General features: G+C 48.8%; 1 protein-coding gene across 1 annotated transcript in view; it reads right to left on the bottom strand.

Annotated features, from left to right (window-relative positions):
• Positions 1–24,501, bottom strand: part of CPNE4 (copine 4) — a 796,320-nt gene that overhangs the window by 328,169 nt on the left and 443,650 nt on the right. The window contains exon 3 of the mRNA XM_075315205.1: positions 4,112–4,291. Within this exon, the coding sequence (XP_075171320.1) occupies positions 4,112–4,291 (180 nt within the window). The remainder of the gene's footprint in view (positions 1–4,111; positions 4,292–24,501) is intronic.

The raw sequence follows: 24,501 nt of genomic DNA, 5'->3' as shown, positions 1-24,501 counted from the left end.
GAAATGGTCTGTATTGATGCCCAGAAGCTTTGTGACTCAGATTAAGGCCCTGATGACCAAGTTTATGAGCATAATGTAGACCCTCATTCACAAACTGTAACACCTGTTGGTGTAGACAATGAGGAACATACTGATGACGATGAGACGCAGATACCAGATTGGGATGGCAACTTAAATATTCGGTCAGAGCAGGAAGAGGCTAGGTCTGAGGGCGAGGGGAGTGCAAACACAACGCTTGATGATGAAGTTCTAGATCCCACTTACTGTCAACCCACAGTCAAGCACTTGAGGAGGTCAACAGAGGCGGTGGAGGAGGATGCAACTGACGACGAAGTTACCTTGCGCCTTCCTGGACAGAGTCGGAGTACTGGTAGCACGTCTATAACTGCATCCTCAGCCACCACTCTGCCTCTGAGCACAAGTCGGGGTGGGTCTGCAGGTCGCATGTCCTCTAAGCCTTGCCTAGCCTGGTCCTTTTTTGACCTTGCAAAGGATCTCCCAAATCATGTGATCTGTAAAATTTGTCGGGAATCTATAAGTAGAGGCAAAAAGCTCACCAGTTTGACAACTTCTTCCATGAATCGTCACATGAATACCAAGCATAATTCCCAGTGGAAAGCTCACTGTGCTGCAATGCGGCCTAGCATAGCGGGCCAACCACCGCCTGCCCCTTCAAGTGCATCCGCTCGCTCTTCATCTTCTATGACTGTGGGGACAGCTGTCACACCTGGTTTTCCATGCACACCTTCCACCACTGTAACCGCAACAGGCAGTTTGCTTGGTAGGTCATTAGTTAGTTTGGAAGGGGAATCAAGTGCAGGTGTACAGCTCTATCAGACATCGATAGCACCAACGTTGGATGAAGGCAACATCATGTCTACGCCTGCACTTTCCTCACAAACCTGCATTTTTCCAGGGACACCCTACTCACCACCATCTACATACAGCAGCCAGATCTCTGTCCCTCAGATGTGGACAAATAAAAGGCCATTTCCTCCGACCAATGACAAAGCTAAGAGGTTGACTTTATCCCTCTGTAAGCTCTTGGCTACCGAAATGCTGCCTTTCCGCCTGGTGGACACACAGGATTTTAGAGACCTTATGTCCGTCGCTGTGCCCCAGTACCAGATGCCCAGTCGCCACTACTTCTCTAAGAAAGGTGTGCCCGCGCTACACCAGCATGTCACACACAACATCACCGCTTCCTTGAGAAACTCTGTGTGTGAATGGGTGCATTTCACCACCGATACTTGGACCAGTAAGCATGGACAGGGGCGTTACATGTCGCTGACTGGGCACTGGGTAACTATGGTGATAAATGGAGAAGGGTCTGCTGAACAAGTCTTGCCGTCCTCATGACTTGTGCGTCAATCCTCTGTATGTATAAGTTCTTCCAACGCTTCTGCCTCCTCAACCTCGTCTGGGTCCTCCACCTCCACCCCAAGGCTGCCTGGTCAGGCCACCAGCCTTGTAACTGCGCACAAGGAATCACACACACCTCCTTACTATGCTGGCAGCAGAGCGCAACGGCATCAGGCGGTCTTTAGCTTGAAATGTCTTGGAAATAAGAGTCACACAGCGGCTGAGTTGTGGTCAGCTCTGCTGTCCGAGTTTCATAAATGGTTGTCTCCACTCAACCTGCAGCCAGGTAAGGCCGTGTGTGACAATGCTGCAAACCTGGGTGCGGCCCTTCGCCTGGGCAAGGTGACACACGTGCCTTGTATGGCTCACGTGTTGAACCTTGTTGTCCAGCAATTTTTAACACACTATCCCGGCCTAGATGGCCTTCTGAACAGGGCACGAAAACTGTCTGCTCACTTCCGCCGTTCAACCACTGCAGCTGCGCGACTTGCATCGCTCCAGAAGTCTTTCGGCCTGCCGGTTCATTGCCTGAAATGCGATGTGCCGACATGCTGGAATTCTACTCTCCACATGTTACAGCGACTGTGGCAGCACCGCTGAGCACTGGTGCAATACGTCATGACGTATAGCCTGGGCCAACGAGATGTAGAGGTGGGGCAGATCACCCTGATGGAGTGGTCTCAGATCAAGGACCTATGCACCCTTCTGCACAGTTTCGACATGGCGACGAATATGTTTCGCGCTGACAATGCTATTATCAGCATGACAATTCCAGCCATTTTCATGCTGGAGCACACGCTAAACACTATTTGGAGTCAGGGGGTGGTTCAACAAGAATGGAAGGAAGTACATGAGGATTCATATGCGCAAGGGATAACAACATCACCAAGGTCCAGACGTTCATCATCACCAAGGCGACAGGCATGGGACGATGGGGGAGAGGGATTAACAAGGGCGCATGGTAGCAGGCAAAATGTTGAGGAAGGTGCAGGAGAACATGAAAAAATGGAGGACGAACTGTCCATGGACATGGAAGACTCAGCAGATGAGGGAGACCTTGGTCCCATTTCAGTTGAAAGAGGTTGGGGGGAGATGTCAGAGGAAGAAAGAACGGATAGCACCTCTATGCCGCAAACATAGCAAGGACTTGGTCCACATGGATGCGCAAGACACATGAGTGCCTTCTTGCTGCACTACCTACAACATGACCCTCGGACCCAGGCAACACCATAGGGGACGGGATCCGGACGTGCTCCCCTCAAGCGGCAGAGATACCCCGAGATTTGGTTTACTCAGTTGTCAGCGTCTGCTTAATGACTGAGTGAGTACTTGAGTGACCCCTGCATCCAACGGCACCCCACCGAGTCCTGGGGCCTTCCCCTACCCGTGGAGGGTGACGACACCTTAGCTGCCCCACTCCATCACCCAGGGTGCTCCCAACGGCAGCAGCGGTACTCCCAATTACCGTACACCATGGGTGGCGTCACGAACTATTTCTCCCCTGTAAATACCCCCCTTCTTCATTCGAGTGTGGCCCTTATCCCCTGGGTCCGGAGACCCTCGAGTCACGAATAACCACTCCTGGATCCGAGCGGTTCGACCGCTGCAGGGGCGGCACATTATTTTTCTCACCTAGCATCCATATGTCATGCAAGTGCTATGCGAGGGCTGTCCAAGTGCTGTGCAAGTGTGTAGGTTTTCTCACCTAGCATACGTGTGACATGCGTATGCCTTCCGTATGACATGCGTATTCCATCCATATGACATTTGTATGACATGGGTATATAATGCAGTGCAATATTTTTCACGCGCCTATAGACTTCTGGTGTAATCTACGCTGCATGCTGCATTTTGATCCTCAGCACGATTTGAGCTGTGGAAAAAATAGCAGGACACTGCCTGATAGATTAACACCGGTATGAGTGCAATCCGATGTTTTACTGGATTGCGCGCGCCCGTGGAAATCGTAAGTGGAACCGTGCCCTAAGCCGGGAAACAGAGGGAGCGTGCTAGTCCTGTACTGGAGAAAATCAGTGTATTGAAGCACAGGAAAACAGGGAGGAAGAGTACAGCCGACCATCCAGTAGATTAAAACTACATTTTTTTCAATACATTAAAATTGGCAAACATCCATGACATGGTTAAAACTAACAAGTTTCTGGCATAGTACTATGAATAAGCACACTAGGTTGCCAGAAACGCGTTAGTGTTAACCATGTCATGGATGTTTGCTAATTTTAATGGATTGAAATTAATTTAGTTTTAACCTACAATGGTCGCTCTGTATTCCTCCTCCACCCTTCCCGTGGTTTTATATTTTGCCCTGTTTATAAAAGATTCAGTTTATCTACACTAAGGATTGACGAATAAAACAGAAGCGGTACCGCATCTCCAGGTCACCTGATTCAATACTGTGGGGGACAGAAGGAGCGACAATAGGCACCAAGGCTTTGTATAGCGGTGCTCACCAGAAAGGAACCAGTGATCATCATAAGAGAAGGTAGAATCGTGGCACACGCTTTATTATAAATCCATAAAAGGTCAGCGGGTCCAAGATCCGTAGAAGCCCAGCAGCGCAAAAGGGCCATCATCCTCCGGAGTGCCAGCATCTGGTCTCGGGCCCACTCACCTTTTATGGATTCATAATAAAGCAAGGACTTTTCCACCATAGCGTGTGCCACGATTCTACCTTCTCTTATGATGATCTACACTAAAGATTGGTTAAATGTCTTGGATTTTATCCACTTACTTGTCCCAAAGTGCACTCCATACCACCAAGAAAATCTGCATCCTTCAAGCCGTTGTGATTGCTGCTGATGTCGTGAACTTCAAAACGAAGGCGCTGAACCTCTTCAAAATAAAAGTCAACTGTGAAAATTTTGGAGAAAATAGGGTTGATGCATGTTCTGATAACTTCGGTTCTGTCCACCTGTGTGAAGAAGAGAAAGAAAGTTAAAAACTAATTCACTGATATATTCTTTAATTTTCTAGCTATGAGAAAGCTTCTGTTATACAACCAAATCTTTGCCACCTGGGCCAATAAAAAAATCCACTTTTTTGCTTGATAGTCTTTTAAGGATTGCTATTCCCTTCTGTTTTTCTTATTTACATTATAAAACGTTTTGAGGTTTAGGTCTTGGAGATCTAGCACCCAAAATAAAATGGGGGCGTCTTATACCACATGCTTACTTTATTTCTAAAATATATAGATGAGTTTTTATATTAACAAGAATTGTTATTTAGAAGTTCAAATAAAGTGGTTGCCCCCTTGTGTTTTGGTTTAATCATTTGAAGCATGGAATGCAGCCATTTAATTTATATTCATGAGAATATTCTTTCATAGCAAAAGGCATCTTTATGCACTGAAAATAACGTAACTACAGCAACACTGTTAGAAAACCAATAATAAATTGTGCATAAACCATATAACGATTATGCTTTATGATTGAATTGGGGAGATTGTCATTAAAAAGTCCATTTCAAGGACCAGGTTTGTGCAAGTACTCTACTTGTTAATTTAAAGAGGACACTATTACATGTAAGGAGTACTTGAACAATCACAAGTATCACGTATAACTGATGTAATTCTGCAAATGCAGCCAAAATCCATTCTGATGCAGTTATGTTCAGATGTATATTTTTATTCTATGCATATAATTTACATTTTTATTGGGACTTCTAGATAAAAACATGTTTACATCTGTGAAAGAACAATTATTTGTAGGAAGGTTTGAAAATAAATTTAGCTTCCAATACACTAGCGGTAAAATTCCAGAAGTATAAAATTAGAGAAGTATAAATTAAAGGGACTATGTCAGCAGGTTTTTGGTATGTAGTCTGAAGAACGCATGCTGTAAGAGTTAAAACAGAAAATAAAGCCCTGTGTCTCTTATCACAAAGTGTGTTTTGTTTACTTGCAATGTTAACTTAAGCTTCCTAGCTTTATCATTAGTTGGACCTAGCAGTGCATGAGCTCAGGACCGACTCTTCCCCCTGTTGTGATTAGCATCTTCTGTCTATTATATTGTATACTGAGAGCCTGGTGTGGGCGGAGGCAGCTGTATGGGTTCTGCAACATGCTAAAACTAAAAGCATTGATTCTGTCAGAATGGCTGCAGCCAGTAATGTAAATGATTAATGATTGGAATCAGAGCTTCTGTGCCTTCATCATGCTACTCTCAGATGAGGTAGCAAAAACCTGCTAACAGATTCCCTTTAATGACAAGAATTACACAGTTGCTTATTATTTTTGTCATTATTTCAAATTATCAAGATTAAGAAAGTATTGATATTTACTATATATTGTATACTGTACTTTTTGTATATGAATGCATGTATTATATATGGGCATCATGGTGGCTGAGTGGTTAGCACTGTTGCTCTGGGGTCCTGGGTTCAAATCTCAACAAGGACAATGTCTCCAAGGAGTTTACATAGATTTCCTCCCAATACTTTGGTTTAATACTACACTTCAAAGACATACAGATAAGAAATATGGATTGTGATCCCCAAAGAGCAGAGTAATGATATCTGCAAAGCGCTGTCATTAATCGTGATATATAAGCAAATAAAACACACATGTACCTGATTGTTGTATTGGTTCTTTTCCAAATCTAATGAAGTCCAAAATTCTGTGTGGATTTTTTAATATACATACAGCACTCATTCATACAGCACTCATACATACAGTACTCATACATACAGTACTCATACATACAGCACTCATACATACAGTACTCATACATACAGCACTCATACATACAGCACTCATTCATACAGTACTCATACATACAGCACTCATATATACAGTACTCATACATACAGCACTCATACATACAGTACTCATACATACAGCACTCATACATACAGCACTCATACATACAGTACTCATACATACAGCACTCATACATACAGCACTCATACATACAGCACTCATACATACAGTACTCATACATACAGCACTCATACATACAGCACTCATTCATACAGTACTCATACATACAGCACTCATACATACAGTACTCATACATACAGCACTCATACATACAGTACTCATACATACAGCACTCATACATACAGCACTCATACATACAGTACTCATACATACAGCACTCATTCATACAGTACTCATACATACAGCACTCATACATACAGCACTCATACATACAGTACTCGTACATACAGCACTCATACATACAGCACTCATACATACAGTACTCATACATACAGTGCTCATACATACAGTAGTCATACATACAGCACTCATACATACAGCACTCGTACATACAGCACTCATACATACAGTACTCATACATACAGCACTCATACATACAGCACTCGTACATACAGCACTCATACATACAGTACTCATACATACAGCACTCATACATACAGCACTCGTACATACAGTACTCATACATACAGCACTCATACATACAGTACTCATACATACAGTACTCATACATACAGCACTCATACATACAGCACTCATTCATACAGTACTCATACATACAGCACTCATACATACAGCACTCATACATACAGTACTCGTACATACAGCACTCATACATACAGCACTCATACATACAGTACTCATACATACAGTGCTCATACATGCAGTACTCATACATACAGCACTCATACATACAGCACTCGTACATACAGCACTCATACATACAGTACTCATACATACAGCACTCATACATACAGCACTCGTACATACAGCACTCATACATACAGTACTCATACATACAGTACTCATACATACAGTGCTCATTTCAGCTACTGAGCAAAGATAAGTGAACCTGTTGAAATTCAGTTCTGTGGGTTCAGCTCAACTTTAGGTAAATTTCTGTACGAGACCCGGACTTGACGCAAACCCCATTGGAAGTCACTAATTGGGAAGTTTAGCTCTCCACCCACATACAGGCAGCCACAAACAGAGGGGTGCGAGGGCAAGGTTTTTTCTTTTTTTTGTGTACATACTACATCGGATAACACCGTTTTTACCCCCAGTGTGAGCTATTCAGAGAATGCAACCAGCTCGCAATGGGCCGGGCACCAAGCATGCCAATGCTCGATCGAGTGGTTTGCATGCTTAAAGGACCCGAATTCCGAACCCTGATTTTTTTTTGTAAAGTCCGTGTTCAGTATGAACCCCGAACTTCACTGCTTGGGTTCACACATCTCTACTCCTGAGCTTCACATCCCCCAAGGTAAATCCAAGATCAAAACAATGGGGCAAAGAAAGGAAATGCCATAAAATAAGGAAAGAAGCTTTGCTTATTAACCCTTCTTTCCTCCCCGACACACACTGACCTAGCTCTGGTTCATAATGTCAGCCATTGTCACAATGCTGAGGCCAGTGATTAGCTGCAGCAGTCACGTGACATCATCAAAAATCAGCAAGAAGCTAAAGCGTTGAGTACTGGATAGGTGGAGAATTTATTAATAAGTAAAAAATATAACAGAATATAATTCTTTGTAGATACTCCCTGGTCCACCATAATACAGAGGAAATGCCCAGTTAGCCAATCATTGCTGCTGCCATTGATTAGCCAAACAATCTTTGTTTTTATGCTCTGATCCTCTTTTTTATATGAAAAGAAAAAGTTGGTCAACATTTTTAACCCCATTAACATCTTTCATGCCATTGATCCCTTTTACAGTATATTGATACCTACAGAGTTCCGAGATTTTCATTTCAAAGTGTTGAGTGTATATGAAGAGTCCAACAATTAAACTATTCAAATATTTGGAGATCTCCACTGGAGACATGTTCAGGCTCTAGAAGTGTGTTTTGCTGCCAAAGAGCATAAGTTCCAGGTGGCCACCCCTACTGCTACACATTTGTTACATAGATACATAGTTACATAGGTTAAAAAAGACCTAGGTCCATTTAGTTCAACCTTCCTCCACCAATTACACATTTTTCCCCTAAATCATTGATATCTGACAATATTATGTGTACTGAGGAAATCATCCAGCCCTTTTTAAAAGCTGTTATAGTATCTGCAATTACTACCTCTTGTGGTAGGGCATTCCACAGTCTGACCGCTCTAACTGTAAAGAACCCTTTCCTATTTAGCTGCTGGAATTACCTTTTTCCACTCACAGTGAGTGCCTTCTGGTCCTTAGTACTGTCTTTGGAAGGAATAAGTCATGTGCCAGTCCTTTATATTGACCACACATGTATTTATACATATAAATGACATCTCCTCTGAGACGTCTTTTTTCTAAGCTAAACAAATCTAACTTTTTCAACCTGTCATCTTATTGGAGGCCTTCTATTCCTTGTAGTAGTCTAGTTGCCCGCCTTTGAACTGACTCTAACTTCTGAATGTCCTTTTTAAAATGTGTAGCCAAAAACTGGATCTAGATGTGGCCTTACAAGTGATTTATAGAGGGGTAACAATACATTGTTATCTCTCTTTTTATACACCCAGAATCTTGTTTGCTTTAGCAGCTGCTGCTTGACATTGAGTGCTGCTGCTCAGCTTATTTGTAACCTGAATACCCAAGTCCTTCTCATGTTCCGTAGTCCCGAGTTTACTTCCATTTAATGTATACGCAGTTATAGGATTACTCCGTCCTAGGTGCATTACTTTATCAACAATAAATCTAATTTGCCAAGTGTCAGGCAGGAATAAGTATAAATTTCCCGCCCTTTTTCCCCATTCCACAAAGGCAGCAGGCCTTTGGCACATGTGGGAGGATTATTCACACTCTTAGTATAGTAAAGATACAAACGTCTTTTACATCCCTTGCATAATAGTTAGGCTGTGTTTCATTCCCCTTTAACACTGCCCGTTATAATATCCAGATCGTTTCGTAATATTGTAATATCAAGGTCAGTTTTTAATATCCTAGATAGTTTGGTATCATCAGCAAAGACTAAAATTTTACTATCAATCCCATCCACAAGGTCGTTAATAAAGAGATGAAACATAATTGGTCCTAGCATAGATCCCTGCAGCACCCCACTGCTGACTATAGCCCAATTAGAGAATATACCATTTATGATTACTCTTTGTTTCCTATCTTTAAGCCAATTCCTTACCCAGTTGCATATAGTTTCCCCTAGCCCTTGCTTCTGGAGCTTTAGTATAAGGCTATTATGTTGTACAGTATCAAATGCTTTTGCAAAGTCCAAATAAATCACATCAGCTGCATTACCAATATCCAGGTTTGCACTTACCCCCTCTTAGAACGCCAACAGGTTGGTTAGACATGACTAATCTTTCATGAATCCATGCTGTCTGTCAGTTATTATATTATTTTCTGCAATAGATTTTTGCATGTCATCCCTTAAAATGCCCTCAAAAACTTTGCCTACTACTGATGTAAGGCTTACTGGACGGTAGTTGCCTGGATCCACCCTTTTACCTTTTTTAAATATTGGTAGCACATCAGCAATTCTCCAATCCTGAGGCACCAACTCTGTTACAAGCGAGTCTAAGAAGATGAGATACAGCGGTCTGTTAATTACTGAGCTCAATTCCCTCAATACTCGTGGATGAATGCCATCTGGCCCCGGGGATTTGTCAATGTTTAATTTACTCAGATGCAGGCGTACTTCTTCTTGTGTTAAATTAATTATATCGGGTGGAGAACTTTGATTTTTGACTTGTTTTGACTGTTTGTTGTGTACAGTCATGTAGACATTTCAGTTAGAAACTTTCCACCAAATAATCTACTAGGAAAGGAAGTAGCATACTTGTAGTGTATAGCGCTGCTACAGAGTACGAGAGACGTTACACAGTTCTTACTGAAATGAATGAGCTGTCTGTGATTTTTCAAGAACTGATTGAGAAAACCAGACAGCACGAGAGGCACAGATTACCAGACACAATTTTTCATTTCTTATCAATAGTAAAATCACCATGATTGGAAATGAAGGTGCATATATGGGTACAACGATAATCCCTTTTTCACTTATACTTTGGCTGTTGGTGTGGTCAACTGATCGGTTTATTCTGATACAAACCTGACATTGTGTTCAGCCTGCAGCAGAATAGATACTGACCTCAATCAATAAGAAAGCATCCAGTCTATCAAAAGGCAGGAATGTAATGACTGATACAAGAGATAGTAGATTGAGATACAAAAGCAATTGCTCAAGAAGCCTGAAAGATGAAATTCTGTCAAAATTTTGGCTGAAGTAAGAAAAGAATAGGATACACTATATAGTGTTTCAGGATATATGCGATGAGGTAGGTAATTCTATACAAAGTTATGGTTATATAAAGACATTGTCCTCTATTAATACAATATATATTGCTAAGTTTAACCCCTTCACGACCATGGACGGATATATCCGTCATGGAGCGTGTCCCGTTAAGCCCCGCCCCCTGCCGCGGGCAGGCGGCGGCGGTCGGCACACATATCAGCTGTTTTCAACAGCTGACATGTGTGCCTGCATGTTGCGAGTGGAATCGCTTCCACTCGCAACATGTAACCCCTTAAATCTCGCTGCCAAAGTCTGGCAGCGAGATCTATATGTGCGCGGCCATGATTTTTACTTACCGCCGCCCCCACCGGAAGTCACGTGCATGATCACGTGACTTTCGGTGGTTGCCATCGTAGCACAGGGTCATGTGATGACTCCTGCAGCTATGAAGTTTCACTTTCCTTTTCCCTCGGCCGAGAGCAGAGAGAAACAGGAAGTGACTTTAAAAAATTAAAAAAAAAGTTTTTAAAAAAAAAACCCAAAAAATCTAAAAGTTCAAATCACCCCCCTTTCCCCCCATTGAAAATTAAAGGGTTAAAAAATAAATAAATATACAAATATTTGGTATCGCCGCATTCAGAAATGCCCGATCTATCAAAATATAAAATCAATTAATCTGATTGGTAAACGGCGTAGTGGCAAAAAATTCCAAACGCCAAAACTATGTTTTTTGGTCGCTGCAAGTTGTACGCAAAATGCAATAACAGGCGATCAAAACGTAGCATCTGCGCAAAAATGGTACCATTAGAAACGACAGCTCGAGACGCAAAAAAATAAGCCGTCACTGAGCCATAGATCCAGAAAAATGAGAACACTATGTGTTTCGGAAAATGGCGCAAAACGTGCACCACTTTTATTGGACAAGCTTGTGAATTTTTTTTAACCCCTTAGATACAAGTAAACCTATACATGTTTGGTATCTACAAACTCGCACCGACCTCAGGCATCAAACCCACACATCAGTTTTACCATATAGTGAACAGCGTGAATAAAACATCCCAAAAACTATTGTGCCATCACACTTTTTTTGCAGTTTTTCCACACTTGGAATTGTTTGCTGTTTTCCAGTACACCATATGGTAAAACTTATGGTTTCATTTAAAAGTACAACTTGTCCCGCAAAAAACAAGCCCTCATATGGCAAGATTGACGGAAAAATAAAAAAGTTACGGCTCTCGTAAGAAGGAGAGCAAAAACGCAAAAACGGAAAGCCCCGGGGCTGAAGTCATATATTTCACACTTAAAGGGAACCTGTCACATGAAAAAATGCAATTACCCTGCAGATATGGGGATTAATCTGCAGGTTAATAGCATTTTGAACCTGCCCGATGTCTTTATATTAAACCCTGCTGCCGGGAGGAAATAAACTTTAATCTTCCCAGCAGCGGTCAGGTTTCAGTCACGGGGGTGACAACGGTGCGGGTTCAGTCATTGCTCTGTGTATGGAGATCGGAGGCTGTAAACGCCCCCCCGCACTGACTGACATCCTTCTCTAATGCTGAGCAATTGTCAGACAGTGCGGGGACTGTTGTTACTGCCACTGCTGTCCATGCACAGAGCAGTGACTAAACCCACACCAGCACAGTCCCTGGGACTGAAATCTGAACACTGCCGGGATGATTAAATTTGATTTCCTCCCAGCAGCAGGATTTAATGTGCAGGCACCGAGCAGGCTCAGAATACTCTTAACCTTCAGATTATACCCATATCTGCAGGATAACAGCATTTTTCCATGTGGCAGGTTCCCTTTAAAGGCCGCTTTACACGCAACGACATCGCTAACAAGATGTCATTGGGGTCACGGAATTCGTGACGCACATCCGGCCTCGTTAGCGACGTCATTGTGTGTGAAACGCACGAACGACCGTTAACGATCAAAATTACTTACCTAACCGTTGATTGTTGACGCGTCGTTCCTTTCCCGATTATCATTGCTGCTGCAGTACGCAGGTTGTTCGTCGTTCCTGCGGCAGCACACATTGGTACGTGTGACACCGCAGGAACGAGGAACATCACCTTACCTGCGGCCGCCCGCAATGAGGAAGAAAGAAGGGGGGCGGGGTGTTCGTCCCGCTCATCTCCGCCCCTCCGCTTCTATTAGGCGGCCGCTTAGTGATGCCGCTGTGACGCCGAATGAACCGCCCCCTTAGAAAGGAGGTGGTTCGCCGGCCACAGCGACATTGCTAGGCAGGTAAGTATGTGTGACGGGTGTAAGCGATGTTGTGCGCCACGGGCAGCGATTTGCCCGTGACTCACAACCGACGGGGACGGGTGCTTTCACCAGTTACATCGCTAGCGATATCACTGCGTGTAAAGTGCCCTAAAGTCTCCAAATTCCGAATTTTTCAGAACTTTCATTAAAACGGTCTAGAGATAAATGATAATGTTGTGACCACCTATAGTCAACCCAATGAAATGGCTCACAGCATATTAATTAATGCAGCATTGAACTCAATGGGATGAGCTCCTCTTTTGCAATCAAACACGGAGGCCCAGATTCATCAAAATATTTATGTCATAAAACTGTTATTAAACACTTTGAGAACTTGGGAATTGGGGAACATGAACTTGAGCAAATACGTGACTTTTTGACACCAGTTTTGGGCAGCTCTGACAAAATGGGCAGAGCTGGGGAGAAATCCATTAAATATGGCTGCGTACATTGCGTCAGAAATGTTATATTGACCCCTGAATGGAGTAATATTTCTGGCAAGGAGCATTGAGGCACACACCCCTGTTGAAGTGCGCCAAATTCATTGAGTGAAATGCAGCTTTTAATGAATTCGGCACATCTTCTCCCTGCACGTTTCTTATTAAACCTGACGTAGGAAACACCAATCTTAATGAATTGGGGCTTTTGACAGTGTTAGGGGTACTTTACACGCTGTGACATCGCTGCCGATATATCGTCGGGGTCACGTCGTTAGTGACGCACATTCGGCGCCTGTAGTGACATCGCAGCATGTAACACAAATGAGCGACTATCAACGAGCGCAAAAACGTTCAAAATCATTGCTCGTTGACACGTTGTTCATTTCCATAATATCGGTGTTGCTGCAGGTACGATGTTGTTTGTCGTTCCTGCGGCAGCACATATCGCTATGTATGACACCGCTGGAACGACAAACATCTCCTAACCTCCGTCCACTGGGAAAAGGAGGAAGGAAGGAGGTGGGCGGCATGTTCCGGCCGCTCAGCTCCTCCCCTCCTTTTCTATTGGGCGGCGGTTCAGTGATGCTGCTGTGACATTAGAAAGGAGGCGGTTCGCTGGTCACAGCGATGTCGCAGAGCAGGTATGTGCGTGTGACGCTGCTGTAGCGATAATCTTCGCTACGGCAGCGATCACCACATATCGGCCATGCGACGGGGGCGGGTGCAATCACGCTCGACATCGCTAGCAAATGCTAGCGATGTTGTAGGGTGTAAAGTACCCCATAGGTTGCCTCTCACTACGACATCCCAAAGCATTTGCGTGGTCTGTTTTGTGGTCTGTTAGTTTTATGTTAGGCATATGTGACGTCCTGGACTAGCCAGGTAGTCACATACATACCAACATACACATCCCCCACCCTAGACAGTAACAACAGTCAACCAAAAACCCTTGTTGCCTCCCTCCAGGGTCTGATGTCCACACCAGGTGGGGCGGAGCCAGGTGGTTGGCCCCACCCACCGAGGAGTTCACAGGCCTGAAGGCGGGAAAAGCAGTGAGAGTCTAGTTTGGAGGTGAAAGTGAGAGGTCAGAAAACTACAAGTGTCTGGGTCGGAGCCCAGGCACTGACAGCAAGGTTGGCAGACGGTGGTGGCTGTCTGCAGGAGTTAGTGGAACTCTGCAGAGCCGTAGGACCGGGGCTGGGCGGTGGCCCACCGGTACCGAACCGGGGAGCGGAGTGAAGCTAAGCACACAGGCAGGGCCATCGGACCCCGACCAGGCTTGGAGCCGCCGACAATAGTCAAATCCGAGTGTGACAGGAACCCCAGGGGTTTCCCAACAACCAAGACCCGACAGAAGGCAAAAGTCCACACCGTGAGGATATACAGCCACCGCCATAGGCTAGAGATCCAAGGGCCAGCGCCTGCGGGCAAAGCGGGCTCCTACGGCACCTATACACCGGGGAGCGGACTACCGGTGGGCAACCACGGGAGTCAGAACATTCTAAAAGTTGCAGGGAAAGACAGCCACCATCAGCCATCCGGGAAGAGCACAACAACACTGCACCCGGCTGCGGGACACGTCCATCCGGCCGTTTGGTTTACCAGAGACTCTGTCATTGATTGCCTGAGTGAGTACACCAGTGCCGTCCGGCACCGCGCCGCGCTGTCCCTGCAACCCTGCACCCCAGCCATCCAGCCTCCCCGTTACACCACCGGGCACCGGGATCACCAACCCCCTACCCACGGAGGGGACAACATCCTCGCTGCTCCCTACCATCTCTCCCGGGATCCCCGTCACCAGCAGCGATGGTGCCATCATCACCACGTCCCGTGGGTGGCGTCACGAACTCTCTCCCCGAACCAACCATCCCCCTTTCACTCACGGGTGAGGAGCGCTGCTCGAGTCCCCGGGTCCGGCCCACCGCTCGAGCCACCGAGCAGCAGCAGCAGAAGCCCTGGACCCGAGCGTGGCGAGCGCGTCCCCTCCGCCCGCGACACATACTACTGGCTTTCACTGTAATGGTGTCAGGACACATATGGTGGAATCAGCATAGATGAGGGAAAGCTACTGCATTTGAAAACGAGAAAATAATATGTAATTCCCATGATTTATATAGAAACTCAAAAAGTGACCTCTGTAGGGAATTTCATTATATTGTAAATTGGCAGATGGACTTCTGTGCTGCGGAAAGCATGAGGGTCCGGGTGTGATTTCCAGGGGCGGACATATCATTGGAGTAACCTGTGCAGCCGGACAAGGGTCAAGAAGTAAGGGGGCCCATTTCTACCTTCAAAACAGGTGGGATTGTGCATTTTGAAGCGTTATTGGACTGCAAATGATCCATTTACTTTTTTTGAACGGGCCCTTTACCGTATGTGTCTGACAGTGGTGACTGCTATCACTATATAGATTCCTCTCCATAGGTGTAACGATTGCAATCTCAGAGATCACGACCGCAACCAAGCCCCGCAGGGGGTGCATTATACTGCATGGAGGACTATGGGGTGCATTAAATGCTATGGAGGTTGCATAATACAATATGAAGGATTATGGGGACTGCATTATAATACATATAGAACTATGGGGACTGCATTATAATGCATATGTGCTGCCCCCGTGCCAGCAGCCAGCGCTGCTCGGGTCCGGGCCTTCAGGGTTGGTGGCTCGAGGGTCTCCGGATCCGGGGTCTCGCGGACACGCCAAATAAATGGGGGGACGTAGATATACGGGCTAGGCCGTAGTAAGTTCGTGACGCCACCCACCGTGTGTGGTGAGGTGGGACACCACCGCTGCTGTTATGGGGCACCCGGGGGAGATGTTATGCAGCAAGTTGTTAACCCCTCCATGGGCAGGGATGGTGGCCCTGGGACCCGGTGGCTCGGTGCAGGGGATAGCGACCGCAGGGAGTGTTTGTGTACTCACTGTTAATAAACCACACAAATCTCTGGTAAACCAAGATGATGGTGGCCAGTTCCGCGGCCGGTTGCATGCGGGTCCCCCACCCGGCTGGTGGTCTCTATCTTTTTCCTCTGCACTGTTTGTGTAAGGTGGACTTTCCTAGTGAGTGTGAAACTCAGGAGTCTGCTCCCGGCTGGATGTGGCCTAAGGAGTCGTGCCCGCAGACGCTGGCCCGTTGGATCTATGGGCCCTGGTGGTGACCTCTTATCCCTATCGGTGGGCTGTTGTCTTCTATGAGGGACTTTGGGTGGGACAGTACCTCTAGTCCTGGCCTCAATCGGTGAATTAACCAGTCCGCTTGGTTCCGGGTTCTGGCTTCAGGGTCCGAGTACCCCCTTTGTGCTACAGTTTCCGGGTCAGTTCCCCGCGTCGGTACCGGAGACCACCGTCTGCCTCCTAGCCAGTGGCACCAGGGCTCCTACCCTGGTACCGTTCAACTTGAACTTTCCTGCTGGAGCTACACTTAACTCGAGCCCACACTCCTCTCCAAATTGAACTCAAAGCTGATCTGCTTGTTTTCCCGCCCCGGGCTGTCTAGATCCGTGGGTGGGCATGCCCCAACTGCCTGGTCACGCCCACTGGTGTGTCTGTCTGTCCCTAAGGGGGAGTGACTAGGGTTTTCTGGTTGGCTGTATGTTTGCTAGTGAGGGAATGGTGAAATGCGGTGCAGAAGTCTCTGGACCCTTCCTCACTGCGCTTTGTAGTGCGGATCCCTGTGGCTGGAAGCACTTAGAATCCCTTCCGTACTAGGTAGAGTACTGTTCCCTATGCCAGTTGCGTGGATCCCTTTAAGTCTGACCATGATCGAGGATTGGGAGTCCTAGGTGACACTTGGTTCTGGAAACTTCTGTGGTGGAAGAAGCATAGAACCTCTCCGTCCGGCAGAATCTGGTGATGCAACATGGAATTGCACCACCCTGCACTGGTCTCAGAAGAACTGACATAGTATCCTCTACAGTGACCGTTAAACTCCTATGTCACACAAGAGCTACGAGGAAAAACATCTGCTCACTGTCACTCCTTCTGGAGAACTCCTCTTACTGTGTGTGTGACAACTAACTCCCCCTGGTGGCTGCCCCTCTCTTTACCCAAGTCCTATGCTAGTGGATTGGGGCCCCAGGTATGATAGCATCCTGTAAATGCCACACTGTAGGCCACCCCTTTTGTACCCAAGCCTAGCCCAGTCCCTAGTGGGGAAGGGGCAACCTGTGTGTGTATGTGGTTGTGTAAGGTGAAACTGGCACCAAATCTCCCCTAGATCCATGATCAGTACTACACCCCGGTTGGAGTGCAGTACCCTGTGGTGACCAGAACCTCAGGGGCACCACAACTGCATTATAATACGTGGAGAGATATGGGGTGCATTATAATACATGCAAGTCTATGGGGCTGCATCATATTACATGGATGACTAATGGGGTTACCTTAAACATGGACTATGGGGGTACATTATAATATATGGAGGACTATGGGGGTGCATTATATTATACGGAGGACAATAGGGGTGCATTTGAATACATGAAGGACTATGGGGTGCAGTATAATATATGGAGGACTATGGGGTGAATTATAATACATGGAGGACTATGGGAGGTGCATTTGTAGCGCCCCTGAGCCATTGGGAGCTACAAGGAACTGCATCCTGTCAAAGATGCAGGGCCTATCCACAGGAACCCAGAAGACCAGTGTCGGTATCACCAAAACATTTATACAATCCCTGTTTCCCCCCCAAAAAAACTGGTGACAGACTAGAGTTGAACCCAATGGATGGCCACTTGGGGGTGGAACTGATCCAGTCCACGAGACGACAACCAGGGAGGAAGGGTCAGACAGTCAGTATGTGGAAGTGAAAGGAGACGGATGTAACGGTACTGTTAGGACTAGGAGGACGGGTAGGCCCAGGAGGTGGATCCACTGGACTGAGCACCCCACCGAGGGCAAGGTGCCTGGTAGCCGGAGCACTACAGGTAGCAGGACAGTCCGTTCAGAGGAGTGGAGTGAAGAAGTCCCTGGGACCACGGAGTCTCTGAAGGTAGTCCGGGTGACGGAGCTCTGGTTCGGAGGCCGAGAAGATGTCAGGCAGAGTCCGGAACCAGCTGAGCGAGGAGGTCGGTCACCACACAGATCCAGGGATCGGAGATGGTCAGGACTGACGAGATGGCGGACAGGCACCGTTCGGGGTTCTGGAACCGTCAGGACCGGTTGGCGAGACAGGAGCGGCTCTACAAGAGAGATAGGTGAGTACGGGACAAGGCACAGGGAGACCTGACTCCTAGCTTAGCAAACACGAAGAACAGGCCCCGCCCACTTGGAAAGGATCCCCCTATATACCCTGTACCTGATTCTTCAATATCCTGTTGGAGGACGCTGGCCCTTTAAGAGAGGGTCAATGACCTCACGCGCGCCCTAATGCGCATGCGCGAGGCCCGGGTGCCAGAAGCCAGAGCAGGAAGCGGTGCACAGGAGGCAGGAGTGCCGGGCTGGCTCAGCATCGCAGACGGGCGCCGGGAGCGGGGACCTGGTTGCCTGGAGGACGCAGGTGAGGGAGCATGGAGGCTGTGGAGCGGGGGACCGGGAAGCGTGGCACGGGAGCGGGGAAGCGTGGCACGGGAGCCGGGGAGCTTGGCAGGGGAGCCGGGGAGCGTGACAGTACCCCCTCCCCCACGCCCCCCTCCCCGCAACCGGGACAGGAAGGCACGTATCAGAGGAGTACCCACATTCTCCCGGGGTTCCCAGGACCTATCTTCAGGACCATACCCAGCCCAGTCCACCAGGAAGAACTGTCGGCCCCGCACGGTCTTCATGGCCACGATATCCCTTACCGCATAGATGTCATCGTCAGCAATAGGAGGAGGAGCAGAACTGGCAGCAGCGGAGAAGGGACCAAGGACAACCGGCTTGAGCAGGGAGACGTGCAAGGAGTTGGGCATCCTCATCGTGGCCGGGAGCTGCAGCTTGTAGGAGACCTCATTGATCTTGCCGATGACTTTAAACGGCCCGATGTATCGAGGACCTAGCTTGTACGATGGTAGCTTCAATCGGACATATTTGGAAGCAAGCCAGACCAGATCTCCTGGAGAGAAACACGGAGGATCCAGACGCCTCTTGTCCGCGTGTCTTCTCATCCGCAGGGAAGCGCGTCCAAGGCATGTCTTGACAGAGTCCCAAATTGTTGAAAAGTCACGGACTACGGTATCAGCAGCAGGGATGTCCGAGGAAGAAGATACAGGCAATGGGACGGAAGGCTGAAGTCCGTAAACGACATGGAAGGGAGAGCTGGAGGAGGACTCACTGACATGATGGTTGTGGGAGAATTCAGCCCAGGGAAGGAGCGTGGACCAATCGTCATGATGGGTGTTAACGTAGTGATGCAAGAAGGAGGTCAGAATCTGATTGACTCGTTCCACTTGGCCATTCGACTGAGGATGGTAGGCCGAAGAAAAGTCCAGAGCCACTCCCAGATGTTTGCAGAGAGCCCTCCAGAAGCGCGAGGTAAACTGAGTTCCTCTGTCGGACACAATGTGTGATGGAAAGCCATGCAACCGGAAGATGTGCTGTATGTAGGCGTCAGCGAGCTCCTGGGCAGAGGGCAGTCCAGCCCTAGGGACGAAATGAGCCATCTTGGAGAAATGGTCCACCATGACCCATATGACCGTGTGTCCGGAGGACAAGGGCAAGTCTGTAATAAAGTCCATTGCAATTTGTTGCCACGGAACGGAGGGAATTGGCAGCGGCAGAAGACGACCATATGGCAGGTGTTTGGGCGTCTTGTTCCGGGCACAAGAGAAGCAGGCTCAGAAAAAGGACGTGACGTCCGTGCGAAGGGATGGCCACCAATAGTGACGTACAATTGTACTCCATGTTCTCTTCTGACCAGCATGGCTGGCTATTTTCGAGGCATGGCCCCAGTGCAAGACTTTTTGTCTGTCAGTTTCAGAGACATAGGTCTTCCCGGGCGGTATCTGGGCCAGAGTGACAGGGGCCACCGGAATGACTTTACTTGGGCAGATGATGGGTTGGATGTCTCCTCCTCCTGTTCCATGGGCACAAATGACCTGGACAAGGCATCTGCTCGCACATTCTTATCCGCGGGCCGAAAATGGAGTTGGAAATCGAACCTGGCAAAGAACAAGGACCACCTGGCTTGTCGTGGGTTCAGTCGCTGAGCAGACCGCAGATATTCCAGGTTCTTGTGGTCTGTGTAAATGATCACGGGTTACACTGCTCCCTCCAGAAGGTAGCGCCATTCTTCCAGAGCCAGCTTGACTGCTAATAGCTCTCGGTCACCGATGGTGTAGTTGCGTTCAGGCGCTGAGAAGCTCTTGGAGAAGAAACCGCAAGTAACCATCTTCCCGGTGGAGGACTTCTGCATGAGCACTGCCCCGGCTCCAGAGGAGGAGGCATCCACCTCCAAGGTGAACTGTCGGTTTAACTCAGGACGGTTGAGCACAGGAGAGGAAGCAAATGCCCGCTTCAGGGGGCCAAACCCGGCGTCGGCCGCAGGTGACCAGTCCTTCGGATTAGCCCTTTTCTTAGTCAAGGCAGAGAGAGGCGCAGTCAGGGCAGAGAAGTGAGGGATGAACTGATGGTAATAGTTCGCAAAGCCAAGAAAATGTTGAATTGCCTTCAGTCAGGAAGGAGGGGGCCAGTTGAGAATGGAAGAGACCTTCTCCGGGTCCATCTGCAGGCCGGTATCGGAGATTACGTAACCCAGGAAGGGAAGAGAGGACTGCTGGAAGACACACTTCTCGTACTTGGCGTACAGGCGATTCTCTCTCAGTCTTTGTAGTACCAGCTGCACGTTCTCTCTGTGGGTCTGGAGGTCCGGAGAGAAGACCAGGATGTCATCCAGATATACCACCACACAGACGTAGTGAAGATCCCGGAACACGTCGTTCACTAATTCTTGAAAGACTGCCGGTGCGTTACCCAGGCCGAAGGGCATCACACAATACTCGTAGTGCCCATCGCGAGTGTTAAATGCGGTCTTCCATTCGTCCCCAGAGCGGATGCGGACCAGGTTGTAGGCACCACGAAGATCCAACTTGGTAAACACACGAGCTCCTCTAAGCCAATCAAACAATTCGGGGATGAGCGGCAGGGGGTATTTATTCTTTACGGTGATTTAGTTCAATCCCCGGTAGTCAATGCAGGGGCGCAGGTCGCCCTCTTTCTTCTTAACGAAGAAGAAGCCTGCTCCAGCAGGAGAGGAGGATCTCCGGATGAATCCCCTTGCCAGGTTCTCAGTGATGTAGGCAGACATGACCCTTGTTTCAGCAGGGGACAAAGGATATATCCGTCCTCGAGGTGGTGTGGTTCCCGGGAGTAGGTCGATGGCACAGTCATAAGGACGATGTGGCGGCAGTACCTCTGACTCTTTTTTATCAAAAACGACCAATAGGCCGAAGGCAGTCCTGGTAGGGACTCCGGAACCGGAGGTCGTCAGATGGGCTGTATGGACTTCAGGCAGTTCTCGTGGCAAGAGGAGCCCCAATGGGTAATTTCGCCAGCACGCCAGCTGACCGACGGTTCGTGTGTCCGTAACCAGGGGAGTCCCAGCAGGATTTGATGAGACATGTGCGGGAGGACGTAGAGAGTGATTTTCTCGGTGTGCAGGGCACCGATACGTAGTTCTACAGGCTTGGTGATCCATGAGTTGGTGTCAGAGAGGGGTCTCCCATCTACAGAGGCAATCACGAGGGGTTTGTCGAGTGGAGTAACCGGCACCTGGTACTTGTCCACCGTGTCCTGCTGGATGAAATTGCCTGCTGCCCCGGAATCGAGGTACGCCTCTGCCATGAACCGTGTCTCTCCCGCTGTCACTTGAACAGTCCACGTAACCAGGTCTGAGAGAGTCCAAGTACCTAGGGTGGCCTCTCCTACCAACCCTAGGCTTTGGAGTTTCCCGGCCTCTCTCGACAGGAACGTAGCAGGTGTGTGCCCTCTCCGCAGTAGAAGCAGAGGCCCTTGGCGAGTCGCTCTGCTCGGCGTTGTTCAGACTGCCGCAAACGATCAATCTGCATGGGCTCGTGGACAGAGACGCCAGACGACGCCGACTGAAGTACGGCGGGCTTCTGCGGAGGAGAGGAATGCCCTATTGGATGTCTCTCACGGGACACCTCTTTGGATCGTTTCTGAAAACGGAGGTCCACGCGGGTGGCTAGTGCGATCAAGGCATCCAGGGTGGAAGGAACATCGCGGCCGGCCAGCTCGTCCTTAATACGACCGGAGAGTCCTTCCCAGAAGGCGGCGGTTAGGGCCTCATTGTTCCACCCTAATTCTGAGGCCAAGGTGCGGAAGCGGATGGCATATTGACCCACCGTCAAGGTCCCCTGACGTAGCCTGAGGAGTGATGAGGTGGACGCGGCGGCACGTCCGGGTTCGTCAAAGGTGGTTCTAAACGCCTGCAGGAATTCCTGGATGTTAGTAGTTACAGGGTCCTCCTTCTCCCACAAGGGGTTCATCCAGGCCAGTGCCTCACCCTCTAGATGGGACATCACAAACGCCACCTTGGCTTGGTCGGAGGCAAACAGATGCGGAAGCAGCTTAAAGTGGAGGGAGCACTGATTCAAGAATCCTCTGCAGGTCTTAGAATCTCCGGCACATCGGGGTGGAGAGGCCAAGCGGAGTTTAGAGGCTTCCGAGGAAGCTGCCACGGGAACTGCGGCCGTGGACTCTGCTGGTGAAGACTGAGATGCCAGGGACGTGGCTGTTGCTTGCAGCGTATTCAGGCGGGTGTCCACCGAGGACATGAAGGCCAGCATGCGGGACTGGGTCTCGCGCTGTCGTCCGAGTTCCTGCTGCAATCCGGCCAGCTGGGACGCTAGTGCTTCGGCGGGATCCATGGCCTGTTCTTACTGTTAGGACCAGGAGGACGGGTAGGCCCAGGAGGTGGATCCACTGGACTGAGCACCCCACCGAGGGCAAGGTGCCCGGTAGCTGGAGCACTACGGGTAGCAGGACAGTCCGTTCAGAGGAGTGGAGTGAAGAAGTCCCTGGGACCACGGAGTCTCTGAAGGTAGTCCGGGTGACGGAGCTCTGGTTCGGAGGCCGAGATGATATCAGGTAGAGTCCGGAACCAGCTGAGCGAGGAGGTCGGTCACCACACGGATCCAGGGATCGGAGATGGTAAGGACTGACGAGATGGCGGACAGGCACCGTTCAGGGTTCTGGAACCGTCAGGACCGGTTGGCGAGACAGGAGCGGCTCTACAAGAGAGATAGGTGAGTACGGGACAAGGCACAGGGAGACCTGATTTCTAGCTTAGCAAACACGAAGAACAGGCCCCGCCCACTTGGAAAGGATCCCCCTATATACCCTGTACCTGATTCTTCAATATCCTGTTGAAGGACGCTGGCCCTTTAAGAGAGGGTCAATGACCTCGCGCGCGCCCTAATGCGCATGCGCGAGGCCCGGGTGCCAGAAGCCAGAGCAGGAAGCGGTGCACAGGAGGCAGGAGTGCCGGGCTGGCTCAGCATCGCAGACGGGCACCGGGAGCGGGGACCGGGTTGCCTGGAGGACGCAGGTGAGGGAGCATGGAGGCTGTGGAGCGGGGGACCGGGAAGCGTGGCACGGGAGCGGGGAAGCGTGGCACGGGAGCCGGGGAGCATGGCAGGGGAGCCGGGACGCGTGACAGGTACTGGCGGGAGAGTGTATAAGTGACCTGTCAGGCTCAGGCGTGTGGTTGCCAAAGGAGTACAGTGGAGTACTCTCAGAACCATAGCATTGGTGGGGTGCAGAGGTCAGGAAAATGCTCCAGGCAGACCTGATCAAATCTGTACGGTGAAGGGACCATCCAGAACCTCACTGACCTAAAAGTTTTGGACACAGTAACGACGGGGGAACCTAGGAATGAAACAGAGATCTGGCCCAACAGGGTTCAAATTACCTGCCGTACATACTAAGACTGAAAGACAACCAGGAGGGGACCCCCAGAACGCTAAAAAGCCACAGGAACCCACCAACCAGAGACAGGTGCAGGGAAGAAAGCCATCAGGTCACCACACTGGCACTGGAACAAAGGGGACCAGTGGTGAGGACAAGCCTCCATCGGGTTGCCAGCAACAACAACGCTGTGAGTAAAAAGAGCCAGTTACACTGCAATCCCTTGTGTGGCCTACCTTCCTTCCGCGCCCGGTATTATCAGCAGACCCCAGCAACAAACACCATAATCTATCCCTGGGGCCTGGCCCTACTTGTAGAGGGCCCAACATCCAGGCTGCCATTAACATCAGCCCCAGCTGGGTGAGACTGTGCAGCAGTGGCTCCATCTAAATAGCCGCAACCCGCAAGTGGCATC

Source organism: Anomaloglossus baeobatrachus, chromosome 6 (genome assembly GCF_048569485.1).
Source record: "Anomaloglossus baeobatrachus isolate aAnoBae1 chromosome 6, aAnoBae1.hap1, whole genome shotgun sequence".
Taxonomy (NCBI): domain Eukaryota; kingdom Metazoa; phylum Chordata; class Amphibia; order Anura; family Aromobatidae; genus Anomaloglossus; species Anomaloglossus baeobatrachus.
The sequence above is the reverse complement of the archived record's forward strand: the minus strand, read 5'-3'. Positions and strand labels throughout refer to the sequence as shown.